At 45.2% G+C, this 16,204-nt stretch overlaps 1 protein-coding gene across 1 annotated transcript in view; it reads left to right on the top strand.

Moving 5' to 3' along the window:
• Positions 1-12,234: 12,234 nt before the first annotated feature.
• Positions 12,235-16,204, top strand: part of KCNG3 (potassium voltage-gated channel modifier subfamily G member 3) — a gene marked incomplete at both ends in the record, with an annotated part of 61,112 nt that continues 57,142 nt past the window's right edge. The window contains 3 exons of the mRNA XM_080711358.1: positions 12,235-12,385; positions 15,118-15,402; positions 15,641-15,755. Coding sequence (XP_080567484.1) covers positions 12,235-12,385; positions 15,118-15,402; positions 15,641-15,755 — 551 coding nt within the window. The remainder of the gene's footprint in view (positions 12,386-15,117; positions 15,403-15,640; positions 15,756-16,204) is intronic.

The raw sequence follows: 16,204 nt of genomic DNA, 5'->3' as shown, positions 1-16,204 counted from the left end.
TAGCAAAACCCTGTTTCAAAATTAAATAAAATAGGGCCAGTGCTGTAGCTTGGCATTAGAATTCCATTGGTGAGAACCTAGTGGACGGCCACACCACACCTCAAGGTTGCCCAGAGGTGCAGACTCGTATTCTCCTTCTATGTAGGAGGAAGAAAAACATGCGTTGAATCCCCATTGTGTGTGTGTGTGTGTGTGTGTGTGTAGTGATTTCATCTCCCTGGAAAATCCTAATAAGTGTGGCATGTCACCATTAAGACGCCTATACTGGGGTCAGATGTGGAGCGCGGGGAATGGCTATGCGCTCCTAAGCATCCAGGTGCCGCTGAGTGGGATCCCCTTGGTGTGATCTTCAGCCTGCCTCTGTGCTGCATAGTCTTGGACTACTTTATGCCCCCATTTGCACAGCCCAGTGGGAAATCATTGCAGGATAGATGTTTAATGGCTCCTTTTTTATGGTAATGGGGAATCAAACCTCTGAGCTCTACCCACACCTCTCCCACCTCAGCCCTTTGAATGTTTTATATTGAAACAGGGTCTGGTTCAATTGCTGATGCTTGAACCTATGATCCTCCTGTCTCAGCCTCCCAAATACTGGGATTATAGGTATGCACCACCATTCCTGGTTAAATGGCTGCTTTTTTATTGCAATATAGTAGTTGGAATTGATCACAGGGGCACTCTGTCAAGGAGCTACACCTCCAGCTAAGCACAGTGGTGTACATCTGTAATCCCAGTATTTGGGAGGCGGAGACAGGTGGACTGTAGGGTTTTTTTTTTTTTTTTTTTTTTTAACCAGGGATTGAACCCAGAGCACCACTTTACCACTGAGCTACATCCCGGCCCTAGGACTGTAGATTTGAGATCAGCCTCAGCATTTTTTCCCACCTGTGGTGCTGAGGATTGAACTCAGGGACATGCTACCTCTGAAGTATACCCTTATTTTGTTTTATTTTTTTAATTTTTTATTTTATTGCTAAAGGCCTTGCTAAATTGCTGAGGCTGGCTTAGAACCTGTGATCTTCCTGTCTTGGCCTCCCAAGTACTGAGATTACAGGCATGCACCACTATGCCTGGCCAGCCTCAGAAATATAGACTCTCAGCAATCTAACAAGACTCAAAATAAAAAATAAAAAGGGCTGTAAGTATAGCTGGGAGGTAGAATGTCCCTACATTCTACAAATCAAACAAATCCCAACAAAACTATCACTGCTCTCTGGGTCTTTTCAGAGTGATAAGGTCAACTCATACCCATGAGATACAATATATTGCTCATTTTAACATTTACTGATCGATTATTATTTATTTATTGGTACTGGGGATTGAGTGCTACACCTCCAACCCTATTTTCTTTTCTTTTCTTTTTTTGTGGTACTGGGGTGGAACCCAGGGGCTTTTCTATCCCTGGGCTATACTCCCAGACCTTTTATTATACTTTATTTGGAAACAGGGTCTCACTAAGTTGCTGAGAACCTCACTAAGTAGCTGAGGCTGGCTTCAAACCTGTGCGATCCTCCCGTCTCAGCCTCCCAAGTGCTGGGATTACAAGCGTTCGCCACCACGCCCGGTTTATTTTCATTTTGAATCAGGGTCTCACTCGGCTGATGAGAATCTCACTACTTGTTAAGGCTATTCTTGAATCTGTGATCCTCTTGTTTCATCCTCCCAAGTACTAGAATTACAAGCATGTGCCACCATGCTTGGCTATTTATTTTTGAAACAGGGTCTCATTGAGTTGCTGGGTCTCCCTACTTCCTAAAGCTGTCCACAAACCTGTGATCCTCCTGTCTCAGCCTCCCAAGTACTGGGATTACAGATACCATGCCTGTTTTTTGTTTGTTTGTTTTTTTTTTTTTTTGTTTTTAGGGTCTGGGGATGGAACCCAGGGGCATTCAACCTCCGAGCTACACTCCCTGCCCTATTTTTTATTATTTATTTTGGAATAGGGTCTCACTAAGTTGCAGAGAGCCTCACTAAGTAGCTGAGGCTGTCCGCGAACCGTGATCCTCCGGTCTCAGCCTCCCAAATGCCGGGATTACAAGCGTGCACCATCACTCCCAGCTTCATGCCTGGTTTAAAAGACATTTTTATCCTTCCCTCAAGTGAGGTGTACAGTATAAGTTCTGGCTGGAGAAATGCAGGTAGAAATATTATATGGTACTTCTAGGGAGACTCCTGTCAAGCTGAATAACAATCAGAAATTCCACCAAAGAATAATGATTTTATTTGGAGATAGAATAGCACTGTAATGGGAATACAGTTTCACAGTAAACTATGGGTATATTTTGAGGTTGGTAGCTGGGCATGGTGCTCATGTCTGCAACTCCAGTTACTGATGAGGCTGAGAGGAAGGTCCCAAATTCCAAGGCCAGACTGGGCAATTTAGCAGGAATCTCTCAACAAAACAAAACAAAACAAAACAAAACAAAACAAAACAAAACAAAACAAAACGGCTTTAGAATAGCCTGGCGTGGTGCCAAATGCTTGTAATCCCAGTAGTTGGTAGTCTGAGATAGGAGGATTGCAGGTTTGTAGCCAGCCTCAGCTATTTAGTGAGGCCCTCTGCAACTTAGTGAGACCATTTCAAAATAAAAGAATAAAATAGGGCTGGAGGTGTAGCATGGAGTAGAATGCCCCTGGGTTCCATCTCAAGTATCACAAAAGTTTTGTGGTACTGGGAATTAAACCTTGATGTTTTCTACCTCTGAGCTACACCCTCAGCCATTTCAAATTTTTATTTTTTATTTTATTTTGGGGGGGTCTGGGGATGGAACCCCGGGGCATTTGACCTCCGAGCTACACCCCCAGCCCTATTTTTTATTCTTTATTTTGAAACAGGGTCTCACTGAGTTGCAGAAGGCCTCACTAAGTAGTAGCTGAGGCTGTCTGCGAACCGCGATCCTCCGGTCTCAGCCTCCCGAATGCTGGGATTACAAGTGTGTGCCACCATGCCTGACAGTCAAATTTTTATTTTGAAATGGGGTCTGGCTAGGTTGCTGAGAGTCTCACAAAGTTGCTGAGGCTGGTCTTGAACCTGCGATTCTCCTATCTCAGCTTTCTGGGGTTACAGGCATGAGCCACCAGGCCTGGCTAGGTTCTACACCCTGAAGCTCTCCTATCCCCTGGAGCCTCTTGGTTTGTGTCTGGTTGAGTTGAAGGCCTTGTCCTGGTCCCAGCAGCTGGGAGGGAGGCAGAGGCCTGTCTGCTCACTAGCACTCTCTTTCCATTGGTGAGAACCTAGTGGACGGCCACACCACACCTCAAGGTTGCCCAGAGGTGCAGGCTCGTATTCTCTTTCTATGTAGGAGGAAGAAAAACATATTCTCTCCCTTCTGAAGGTTTGATAATTGTGTTTATGAAATAAATTGACAGGACACAGATAAACAGGAGGAAAACCATTTTAATTACATGCATACACCTGGGAGCCCCACAAAATATTAGACTTGAAGACGGGCCAAATGAATGAAGGTTCTACAGCATCCTGAGCTTCAGAAAGGAATAACAGCTTGGGGCTTCTGGGAGGTGCGGGGACACAAGTTATAAGGGTGAAGGAGGAGAAGCTCAGGGAGCGAAAGCTGTCTTGTTATCACATGAAGTCTGTTAGTGAATGAGCAGCCCTCCCAAGAATAGGTGGACACAGACACACAAGGTTGCCCCTGGCTTTTGCCACGTGAGGCCTTGAGCCATCTCAGGACTGCAACAATATGGCCGTCACTGAAGGTCAGGCCTACCCCCCCCCCCCCGACTTTGAACCTACAAAGCTATACGCCAAAATAAACCTCTTTTTTCTTTCCCCTCCCTCTTTCTCTCTCTCTCTCTCTTTTTTTTTTTTTTTTTTTTTTTTTTTGGTGATACTGGGAATTGAACCCAGAGGTGTTCTACCTCTGAGAGACCCATTTTATTTTATTTATATTTTATTGAACAGGGTCTTGCTAAGTTGCTGATGGGCTTAAATCTGCAATCCGCCTATCTCAGCCTCCCAGGCACTGCGGTTACAGGTGTGCATCATCACACCTAGCTCTTTTTCTTTTTTCTTTGTTTTGAGTTTTTTTGTTGTTTGCTTTTTTTTGGTACTGGGGATGGGACCCAGGGGCATTCTATCTCTGAGCTACACCCTTAGCCCTTCTGTGGTTTTTTTTTTTTTGTTTTTTTTTTTTAATTTTGAAACAGGGTCTCTCCAAGTTGCTGAGGCTGGTGTGTGTGTGTGTGTGTGTGTGTGTGGTACTGGGGGTGGAACCCAGAGGCTTTCTACCTCCGGGCTATACTCTCAGACCTTTTTTATATTTTATTTGGAAACAGGGTCTCACTAAGTTGCTGAGAGCCTCACTAAGTAGCTGAGGCTGGCTTCGAACCTGTGCAATCCTCCTGTCTCAGCCTCCCAAGTGCGGGGATTACAAGCGTGCGGCACCATGCCCGGCATGAGGCTGGTCTTGAACCTGTCTCCGCCTCCCAAATACTGGGATTACAGGTGTGCACCATCACACCGGGATAATAGAAAAGAAAAAAAGAAAAAAAGGAGGAGGAAAAGATGACACCCTGTAACAAAGTATGCCATGTCTTCCAGGTGTGGTGGCCCATTCCTATAATCCCAGTTACTCAGGAGGCTAAAGCAGGAAGATCTCAATTCGAGGCCAGCCTATTTCTTTCTCTCTCTCTCTCTCTCTCTCTCTCTCTCTCTCTCTCTCTCTCTCTCTCTCTTTGGTGGGGGAACACTTTTTTTGGTGTTATTAAGCCAGTCTTGTACATGCTAGGCAAGTACTCTACTGCTGAGTTACATTTCCAATCCCTCAAGGCCAGCGTAGGCAATATAGTGTGGCCCTGTCTCAAAATAAAATAAAAAGGTCTAGTGATGCAGCTCAGTGGTAGAGTATATTCATGAGGGTCTTGGTTTGATCCCCAGCACTGCAAAATAAATAAATAAATAAATAAATAAATAAATAAATAAAACAGTTGACTGTGACTTTTTCTTTTTTGAACCACGGGGGAGTCTATCTCTGAGCTGCACCCTCAGCCTTATTTTACTTTTTATTTTGAAACAGGATGTTGCTAAGTTGTGGAGGAACTCAGTGATTTACTTAGGCTCACCTCAAAAGTGGGGATCACACTTTATTTTGAGACAGCCCTAGGCTGGGCTCAGAAAAATAACTTGTTAACGGGCGTGGTGGCGCAGGCTTGTAATCCCCACGCTTGGGAGGCGGAGACAGGAGGATCCGCAGGTTCCAGGCTTAAGAGACCCTGTTTCCAAAACAATAAAAATAGGTCTGGGAGTGTAGCCCGGAGAAGGGCTTCCAGAAACCCCAGTACCACCAAAAAAACAAAACAAAAAAACACCAACAACAAAAAAAACTGGGTGTGGTGGCACATGACTGTAATCCCAGTACTTGGGAGGCTGAGACAGGAGGATCTCAGGTTTGAGAACAGCCTCAGCAAATAGTGAGACTTTCACCAACCTAGTGAGACCCTGTTTTAAAGTAGAAAATAAAATATGGCTGGGGTTGTAGCTTGGAGGTAGACTGCCCCTGGGTTCAATCCCACTACAAAAAAAAAAAAAAAAAATTGTAGTCCTCCTGCCTCAGCCTCCTGAATAGCTAGGATTATGGTTGTGTACCATCACACCAGCTCAAACTCCCCCCACCTTCCCCTTCTTCTCCTCCTCCTGCTTTTCCCTCCTCTAATTCTTCTCCTTCTTCTTCCCCAAGCCCTCTTTATTTTGAAACAGGGTCTAAGTTTCTGAGTGCCAGTCTCAAACGTGATCTTCCTATCTCAGCCTCCCAAGTATTGGTATTATAGTCACGTGCCACGATCGATGCCCAGCTCCAACTATACTCTTTGTGTATGTGTGGGAGGCACTGGGGATTGAGCCCAGGGGCATTCTATCTCTAAACTATAACCCCAGCCCTATTTTATTGTTATTTGGAAATAGGGTCTCACTAGGTTGGTAGTTTTACTACTTGCTGAGGCTCTTCTCAAATCTGTGATCCTCCGTCTCAGTCTCCCAAGTACTGGGATTATAGATGTACATTACCACACGTGTACTTATATATGTATAGCAGTATATGTATAAAATATATATGGTACTAAAAATGGAACATAGGGGCATCTACCTCTGAGCTATACTCCCAGCCATATATATATATATATATGTATAAATTTTTTTCCCCCAGTATTGGGGATAGAACCTAGAAGTATTCTACCTCCAAGCTACACCCTCAGCCCTATTTTCGTATTCTTTATTGTGAAACAGGGTCTCAGTGAGTTGAAAAAGGGCCTAAGTACCTAAGGCTGTCTGAAAACTGTAATCTTCCTGTCTCAGCCTCCCAAATGCTGGGATTACAAGTGTGCACCACCATGCCCAGCCCCCCAGCCCTAATTTTATTCTTTATTTTGAAACAGATAGCTGAGGCTGGCCTGGAACCTGTGATCTTCCTCCCAAGTAGTGGGATTACAAGTGTGTACCACCATGTCTGGCCCCAGCTACACTCTTAACCCACGTCGAAGACACAGATGTTTTCCGTTTTGTAATAGGTAACCTCCTAGAATTCTGTTGCATGTGGAGGTCAAGGAGGGAGAGTGATTATACATATCCCACTCTCTCAGTCTCCCAGTTGGCTTCAAGATTAGAATGATGACCTAGGCTGCCTCCACCTCACAGCTGGGAGAATTGCATAAGAAATCACTGGAAGTCATTTTACAGGTTGCTTACCCGAGGAAATTCCAGAGGTGTAAGACCAAAAAGGAGTTTGTCGTCAGGATTTTCTTTTCTGGTGCTGGGGATTGAATGCAGGGACATTCTACCTCTGAGCTATAACCCCAGCCCAATTATTTATTTATTTATTTATTTGCAGGTCTGGGGATGGAACCCAGGGGCATTCAACCTCCGAGCTACAACCCCTGCCCTATTTTTATTCTTTATTTTGAAACTGGGTCTCAATGAGTTGCAAAGGGCCTCACTAAGTAGCTGAGGCTGTCTGCGAACCACGATCCTCTGGTTTCAGCCTCCCGAATGCTTGGATTACAAGCATGCTCCACCATACCCGGCCTGATTTTTAAATTTTGAAACAGGGTCTCATTATGTTGCAGAGGGCCTAAGTAGCTGAGACTGGCTGAGTACCTGGATCCTCCTGTCTCAGCCTCCCAAGTATTGGGATTACAAGCGTGTGCCACTACGCCTGGCTTTTTGTTTTAAGTACTGGAAATTTAACCCAGGGGCACTCTACCACTGAGCTGCATCCCCAGCTCTACACCGCTAGCCCCTTTTTTGTGTGTTACTGGAGGTGGAACCCAGAGGCTTTCTACCTCCAGGCTATACTTCCAGACCTATTTTATATTTTATTTGGAAACAGGGTTTCACTAAGTTGCTGAGCACCTCACTAAGTAGCTGAGGCTGGCTTCAAACCTGTGTGATCCTCCTGTCTCAGCCTCCCAAGCGGGGGGATTACAATTGTGCGCCACCACACCCGGCTTTATTTTTTGTTTTGAAACACAGTCTTGCTAGGTCACCAAAAGTCTCAGTGAGTTGCTGAGGCAGTCCTTGAACTTGCGATCCTCCTGTCTCAGCCTCCCAAGTACTGGAATCACAGGTGCATGTCATCATGCCCAGCTGCCGGGGTCCAGCCCTAGCAGAGTCGGGGTTCGTGTGAAGGCGAGGGGAAAAAACCGAGGCTGATGAGAGAAGACGACACACGATTCAGATTCGATCTTCTCCATTTTATTCAGGATTTGTTACAGTTTTTATACTTTATTTTTTGGCAGAAAAGCAAGAGCATAGTCATGTAAGCAGGATTGCCACGGACAGTAAAAATTATTATTTGTTATAAAGTTTAGGGCAAGGGTGCTGGACATAGTATGTTTTGTCTCACTTCACAAGGCTGTCTCAAACTTAATCGTATACAGTGGCTCTAACTAAGGTCAGTTTGAACTTAATATTTGGCCCAATATCTTCATCCTTGGGAAGATATCTTTGCCGCCTGAGTCTCTCACAAGCCGCTCCCCATCAGTTTTAGTTATAAAGTTTATACATAAAATTCTAATTATACATATTAATCCAAATAATCCTAAAATAATTTTTTTTTTGGTGGTACTGGGGTTCCTGGAAGCCCTTTTACCTCCGGGCTACACTCCCAGACCTATTTTTACATTTTTATATGGAAACAGGGTCTCCTAAGCCAGCGCGCGCGGCTGGCTTCGAACCTGCGCGATCCTCCTGTCTCTGCCTCCCAAGCGCGGGGATTACAAGCGTGCGCCACCACGCCCGGCTAAAATAATTTTTTTGAAGAAATGCCAGACATACTTCATGGGGGATCTACGCTGTTGCGGATCCCCTGATCAAGCTTTCTCAAGATCTGCATGAAATTGCTGTGGCATCCAGCCCACCCCTTTTTAATTTTCGTGTGTGTGTGTGTGTGTGTGTGTCTGTGTGTGTTGGTATATTGGGGATGGAACCCAGAGGCTTTCTATCTCTGGGCTATACTCCCAGACCTATTTTATATTTTATTTGGAAACAGGGTCTCACTAAGTTGCTGAGAGCCTCACTAAGTAGCTGGGACTGGCTTTGAACCTGTGTGATCTTCCTGTCTCAGCCTCCCAAGCGTGGGGATTACAAGTGTGCGTCACCATGCCCGGCCTGTTGTTTTTGGTATTGGAAATGGGACCCAGGCATCTTCTACCTCTGAGTTATACCCCCAGCCCATTTATTTATTTATTTATTTATTTATTTATTTATTTATTTATTTATTTATTTATTTCAGTACTGGGTATAGAACCCAGGGGCATTCTACCTCTAAGCAACACACCTAGTTCTTTTTTTTATTCTTTATTTTTGAAACAGGGTCTCACTGAGTTGCAAAGGGCCTCACTAAATAGTAGCTGAGACTATCCACCAAATGCAATCCTCCTGTCTCAGCCTCCCGAATGCTGGGATTACAAGCATGTGCCACCACGCCTGACTAGCCCTTTTTATTTTTGAAACACGGTCCTATTAGCCTTTTCTAACAACAAAAAAACAAACAAATACACACACCAGCTGCCAGCCCTTTTTATTTTGCAACAGGGTCTCACTAAATTGCTGAGGCTGGCCTCAAACCTGATCCTTCTGTCTCAGCCTCCTAAGTACTGGGATTAGAGGAGTATCCCACCATGCTGCCAGAGCCAGCGGCAAAAGTACGGGTTCCAAACAGAGGCGTGAGGATGAAGAATTCAACTCTTAAGAATTTGATTCCAAGAATTTTTTAATTCTAACGTGGCGGGGGGCCGCCAGCCTACTATCTTTACTGGCTGACCCCTGCTCCTGGGTCAATATCTCTACTGGTTGACAACAGGTTTATTTCTCTTGAGGTATTTATAGTTTCAGGTCAATTAACATCCCCGTGCTATCACCACTGGAATACAATAGAGACCAATCCAAAGCACATACATTACAGGCAGGTTAATCAGTACCCTCGTGCCATCACCACCTGATCTTCTCTCAGACCTTTTACTTTGAACTTTCCATGACCCCAAACCTTGTTGACTGTGGGCAAAGGACAGTCAGCTAAATCAGAAATATTCTTTTAGGGGAAAACCTTAATGGCTCCCACAATTCCCCCTTTCTTATTATATTCAAAGAAGACTGTGCCTGTCTTAGGTTGTTTCCTTCAAGTATCAAGGATTACCCGTCTTTGGATAATACAGAGCTAAGCTGTATATCGTATCTTAGGTTTCCTTGTCCCAAGGAAATCTTACCCGTCACTGACTACCAGCCTCTTAAATGGGAGTACCCTTCAAACGTAAATTGTGCACTTCTGCTGAAAAAATGTTCTCACTTTGTTCTAAGACCACACTTTGTCCGAGTCTCCAATAAACAAGGTATTGGGAGTAACATGTAAAATAGGTATTTCAGTAAGACATTTCCTCCAATCAACACTATGATTTTTACATGTTAAATCAGTTTAACAGAATAAACAAGTTATTAGTGGGCTAACGTTTTTATCTTCTTTCCCTGGGTAACCAGGGCCCCACAAGACCAAACTTTTAATAGCACAGTTACTACTTGTCTGTAATACCACGGGTGTCAACTGCAGACATCCCATCTTCTTGACATCCCTAGAAAAATATGAGTGTACTAGTTCTTTGTCCAAAATAACCAAAAGTACCAATTATTTGTCCAAAATACAGTGACTATCAGTCTTTGTACTTGTCTGCAATACCACAGGCATCAACTGTAGACATCTCATCTTTTTTTGAATAACACAGTTATTATCAGTCTTTGCCCTTGTCTGCAATACCACAGGCGTCAACTGCAGACATTTCATCTTTTTGACATTAAAAAAAAATATATAAGGGTGTACCAGTTACCAGTTCTTTGTCTAGAATAACCAAAAGTTTCCACAATGGGTGCAAAATTCAAAGCAAGAAGTCCCAGCAATCGTGAGTTGTTACTGAAGACAGTGATCTCCCGTTGTTCCCAAACAGCTGGATGAAGTATGGGATGATCTGGAACGTAAGCCTATGTTTCAGTCGTCTGCATTAATCCGAGAGTCTACTATCTTTCAGTCATCAGCATTAATCCAAGAGTCTTCTATTTTTCTTTGATCCATGTGCCGCAGAAGCTGCTCAGGTATCCACCGTGCATTATCTTCATCCTGTGAAAAAACACAAACATGCCCTCTTCCCCATATTAGTACGGGGTCGGGACTTTTCCAAATTCCTGTGCAAGGATCTTTCCATTTTACTAGAGCAAAATTGTTTTTGGAGGATGGATGCCAATATCTATCTGCTGCTGTGCGACCAGTTTTGTCAGCATTCAAGAAATTAATAATAGCTCCTTGACCAAGTTTTGTCAGCATTTAAGAAATCTAATAACACCACCTTGACCATCAGGGTCTTCAGTAACCGGGAAAACTGAATCCCCTAGTATCTTCTCTGTTTTCTGCAGCCCGATATATAGCCGCCTGAAGTAGTGATATTAAAGATAATAACTCATCTCTATGGTACTGAGCAGCAGTTTCCTCAAGCTGCTCCTCTTCTTCAGTATCTAAAGTATCCTCATCTTCCTTAGGAAGCTTAACACAAAGCATATCTTTTAACATACGTGCAAAAAACAAAAAAATAACTTTTTGACCCACTATATATTACAACATTTTTTGACCCATTGTATATTACAACTCTTACGTTAGGCGCCTTCCTGTTCTGTCTTAGTTTCTCTAACACAAAGCATCTCTTTTAACGACCCATTATATATTACAATTCCCATGTTTTTCACTCCCACCACGAGTCTTTGAGCGCGCTCCTTTTCTATTCAGCGGTATCCTTCACTGGATCCTCAGTTTCAGAATCTCCCCGTATGGGGCACCACCTGCTGGAACCAGCTGGCAAAAGTACGGGTTCCAAAGAGAGGCGTGAGGATGAAGAATTCAACTCTTAAGAATTTGATTCCAAGAATTTTTTAATTCTAACGTCGGGGGACCGCCAGCCTACTATCTTTACTGGCTGACCCCTGCTCCTGGGTCAATATCTCTACTGGTTGACAACAGGTTCAGTTCTCTTGAGGTATTTATAGAGTTTCAGGTCAATTAACATCCCCGTGCTATCGCCACCGGAATACAATAGAGACCAATCCAAAGCACATACATTACAGGTAGGTTAATCAGAACGCTCCTGCCATCACCATCTGATCTTCTCTCAGACCTTTTACTTTGAACTTTCCATGACCCCAAACCTTGTTGACTTTGGGCAAAGGACAGTCAGCTAAATCAGAAATATTCTTTTAGGGGAAAACCTTAATGGCTCCCCACACCATGCCCTGTTTATTTATTTGTTATGGTACTAAGGATTGAATCCAGGGCCATTGTAGCTCCCAGCTACACCTTTACTCTTTTTAGCTTTTGTTTTGAAACAGAGTCTCATTAGGTTGCTAAGAGTTTGCCAAGTTGCTGAGGCTGGACTTGAACCTATGATTCTCCTGTCTTAGCCTCCCAAACACTGGGATTACATGTGGGCACCACCACACCCAGCTTTTTTATTTTGAGATAGGGTCTCACTATGTTGCTGGACTTGAAATTGCAATCCTCCTGCATGGTCTCCCAAATAGTTGAGATTACAGTCAGAGGACACCACACCTGGCTGTTTTTTATGGGTTTTTTTGGGGGGGTGGGGTGGGGGAAATGCTGTTGCTAGGGACTGAACCCAGGACTCCATGAACACTAGGCAAGTAATCTTTCACTGAGCTACATCCAAAGCCCCATTTGTCAGCTCTAAGCAATGGATGCCAGGACAGAGGAAAGAGGTGCCTGTCAATGTCAAGGACTTGAGGACAGCAGTGGGAGCTGTGACTTGGAGGTTGAGAGAGCAGGCAGTAGGGAGCCATGGAACCAGGGAGACTGGAAAAGGCATAAAGGGCTCAGATGGGGAGGTGAGGACAGTCCTAGGGAGGCTCCTCAGAACAGGCATCTGCCATCTCATGCTACAGGGGCAGCAACTGGAGGCATGGAGCTGGGCAGAAGAACTGCGGGTGGATGGTGACAGTTAAAAAGAAAATATAAAGTCTGTGATCTGCTTTGGGACAAGTTGATTTTTGTGATGTTGTGGAACATCCAGATGGAGCTATGGTGTTGGAAATTGAAAAAGAGCTCAGGCTGGGGGAGCAGCTCGTCGTAGAGTGCTTGGCTAGCATGCAAGGTCCTGGGTTCTATTTCTAACACTGAAAAAAAAACCCATAAAATTTTCTTTTCTATTTGTGGTGCTGGAAATTCAATCCAGAGCTCTGCACACAGTAGACAAATGCTCTACCACTTAGCTACACTTCTAGCCTCCTTCTTGTTGGTGTGTGTGGTACTGAGGATTGAATCCAGGGGCATTTTATCTACGAGCTATACCCCCAACTCTATATTTTTATTGTTGTTTTAAAAGAGTGTCTCACTGAATTGCTGAGGCTGGCTTCCAAGCTGCGATCCTCCTGTCTCAGCCTCCCAAGTACTGGGATTATAGGTGTGCACTATCATAACTAGCTTTATTTTGTGTGTGTGGTACTGGGACATTTAACCTCTAGGGGCATTCTACCTCTGAGCTACATCCTCAATCCTATTTTATTTTTCAGTTTAAAACAAGGTCCCAATAAGTTGCCATGGCCTTGCTAGGTTGCTGAGGCTGCTCTAGAACCTGTGATCCTCCTGTCTCAGCCTCCCAACTACTGGATTTAGGCGTGTGCCACCAGGCCCAGTTTATATATTTATTTACTTGGCACTGGGGATTGACCTCAGGGGAATTCTACCTCTGAGCTACACAGTCTCATTAAAAAAAAATTTTTTTTTTTGTGGTCCTGGGGATTGAGCCTTATTTTGTTTTTGTTTTTTTTTTTTTTAAACATTTGAAACAGGATCTCACTAAATTGCTGAGGCTGGTCATGAACCTGTGATCCTCCTTTCTCAGCCTCCCAAGTGCTGGAATTACAAGCTTGCACCACCACACCTAGCTCCCCCAGCCCTTTTTGTCTTTAGTTTGGAAATAGGGTCTCACTAAATTGCTGAGTCTGGCCTTGAACATGCAACTCTCCTGCCTCTGCCTCTCAAGTACTAGAACTATAGGTGTGTACAAACACACTCTGTTTTCAGGTGTGTGCATGTGTGCTACTGGGGATTGAACCCAGGGACTTTTTTTGTGTGTGTGGTGGTACTGGGGATTAAACCCAGGGGCATTCTACCTCTTAGTTACACCCTCAGATATATTTTATTTTTTAATTTTGAAACATGGTCTCAAAGTTGCTGAGGCTGGCCACGAACCTGCCATCCTCCTGTCTCAACCTCTCCAGTCCATGGTAAACTTGCACTACCATGTCCATCTGAAACTTGGGACATTCTACCTTTGAACTACAACTGCAGCCTTATTTTATTTTTATTTTTAAAGCATGGTCTAAGTTGTTGAAGATCTTACTGAGTTACTGGGTCTGGGGTCAAACCTGTGATTCTCCTGTCTTAGCCTCCAAGGGTTACAAACATGTGCCACCATACCCAACTGGGGCTACCATCTTATGTTTTCTTTCCTTTCTTTTTTATTTTTTGTGGTACTAGGGATTGAACCAGAGACATTCTATCTCTGGGCCCCTAGCCCTATTTTATTTTTCAGTTTGAAACAGGATCTTGCTAAGTTGCCGAGCCTGGCCTGGATCCTGCAATCCTTTCTCTGCCTCCCAAGCATGTACAAGTCTTACATCATTTTTTTTTAATTATTTTTTTATTTTTTATTTTTTATTTTTGGTGGTACTGGGGTTCCTGGAAACCCTTCTATCTCCGGGCTACACTCCCAGACCTATTTTATACTTTTTAAAATTTGGAAACAGGGTCTCTTAGGCCAGTACGGCTGGCTTCGAACCTGTGCGATCCTGTCTCCACCTCCCAAGCGCGGGATTATAAGCGTGCGCCACCACGCCCGGCTACATCTTATTATTATTATTATTATTATTATTATTATTATTATTATTGGTGGTACTGGGGTTCCTGGAAACCCTTCTACTTCTGGGCTACACTCCCAGACCTATTTTTTATATTTTTAAATTTGGAAACAGGGTCTCCTAAGCCAGCGATGCTGGCTTCGAACCTGCGTGATCCTCCTGTCTCCGCCTCCCAAGCGCGGGGATTACAAGCGTGTGTCACCACGCCCGGCTTTATTTTTTAGATAGGATCTCACTAAATTATGAAAGCCAGGTATTTTGATAGTAATAAGTTGGGTCCCTCCCCCACATGATCTCAGCAGTGGGAACACGAGGCAGAACCCTGGAAGCCAGAAGCAGAGATATCGCGAGACTCCAGGTGCCTTAAGACTCCAAAAATCACAAGACTACAGATGTTGCAAGAGAAAAACATCGATGCCTCCGACCACCACGTGACTCAGCCGGCCGATCAGGACTACGCGCAACTCTCCAGACGCGTGGCCAGTTGGTCCCTTCCCTCACGGCTGGTTGACTCTCCGGAGGGGCCGGGTCCGAATAAAAGAGCAGTCTCTGATAACCCGGTTGGTGTTTTTACCTCCCTCCTAAACTCCCTAACTCTATTTTCAACCTAACATTCTGGTGCCGAAAACAAGGAGGATTTTGCGGTTTCCCCCCTTTTTTTCCTCTCTTTTTGAGCCTCGGACTCTCCAACCCTCCAGCAACTCGACTGCAAGGTCCTGTGCTGGTGCTTGGCTTGCAGACGCAGCTCCGCCCATCGCCGCCGCCACTGCCACCGCCGCTTGCAGGCTCTGTACGGCCGCTGCAGGCCCTGCAGGCTGCCAGTTGCACCCGCCCTGAGCCAGGCTTGTTGGGGGTGCACGCCCCGTGGTCACTGGTGCCTGCTCAGCCTGCCGACCGCCTGAGTGGGCCAGGACCTCCTCCGCCCACCGCTTGGACCTCCCACAACTGTTCTGGCCCAGCTCTGGTCACCGCCGGAACCTCTGGTGAACAGCCCGGCCTCGGTGTCTACCATAGTTACCCATGCCAGGCTCGACTTGCAGGCGTAGCTCCACTCGCTGGTGCCGCTCTGTTCAACCTGCCCCCAAGGCAGGCTTGCTGGGCGGTGTGCCCCATGGCTCGGCCTCAGCATTTGCCGTGTGCCTGGAAGCCATTTTGTTTACACGCAATAGGCCCGGCAAGCCACACTGCCTGCTCACCACCCTTTGATTCTGCCTGCGCCAGGTGCCAGTGCTGCCCACACCAGGCACAGGCATCGAGCACCCCAGCTCCACCACACCCCCAGCAGTTTCTCAATGTTTCTGCCACAGCTGGCGCTGGCCGGCAACGCTTCACTCTGGTAAGCTCCCTTTCCTTCCCTTGGTTAGCGGGTTCCGGACTTGGGTCTTCTGGTCCACTGAGACCACCCTTCGGATGACCAGGTCATCCTCCGGTTTTTGTGAAGGGATAGAGACGTCTTAACGCCCGTTTCTAAACGACTGATCAGGACAATGAGGATGCCTGTTTCCTGTTCTTTGTTTTCACCCACGAACCAATTATGGGAAGTCGAACCTTTAAACTAGCAGAGGACTTATGCCCTGAGCACCTGTCTGGCCTTGATACAAGTTGAATAATGGGTTACGGTAACCCAAGAATGGTTAACAACTTTTGTAAGTGGTTTGGTAAATGGTCAGAAGTCTTTATGTCCAGGCTTTTCTCCCCTGCATTCCGTTCCTCCAAATGCTCTCCCCCATTAGCTGCCATTTTCCTGCCAGCTGCCATTTTGTGATGGCGCGTAGTCACTGCCTG

This window comes from Muscardinus avellanarius (assembly GCF_963383645.1).
Source record: "Muscardinus avellanarius genome assembly, chromosome: 15".
In the NCBI taxonomy this organism is placed as follows: Eukaryota; Metazoa; Chordata; class Mammalia; order Rodentia; family Gliridae; genus Muscardinus; species Muscardinus avellanarius.
The sequence above is the reverse complement of the archived record's forward strand: the minus strand, read 5'-3'. Positions and strand labels throughout refer to the sequence as shown.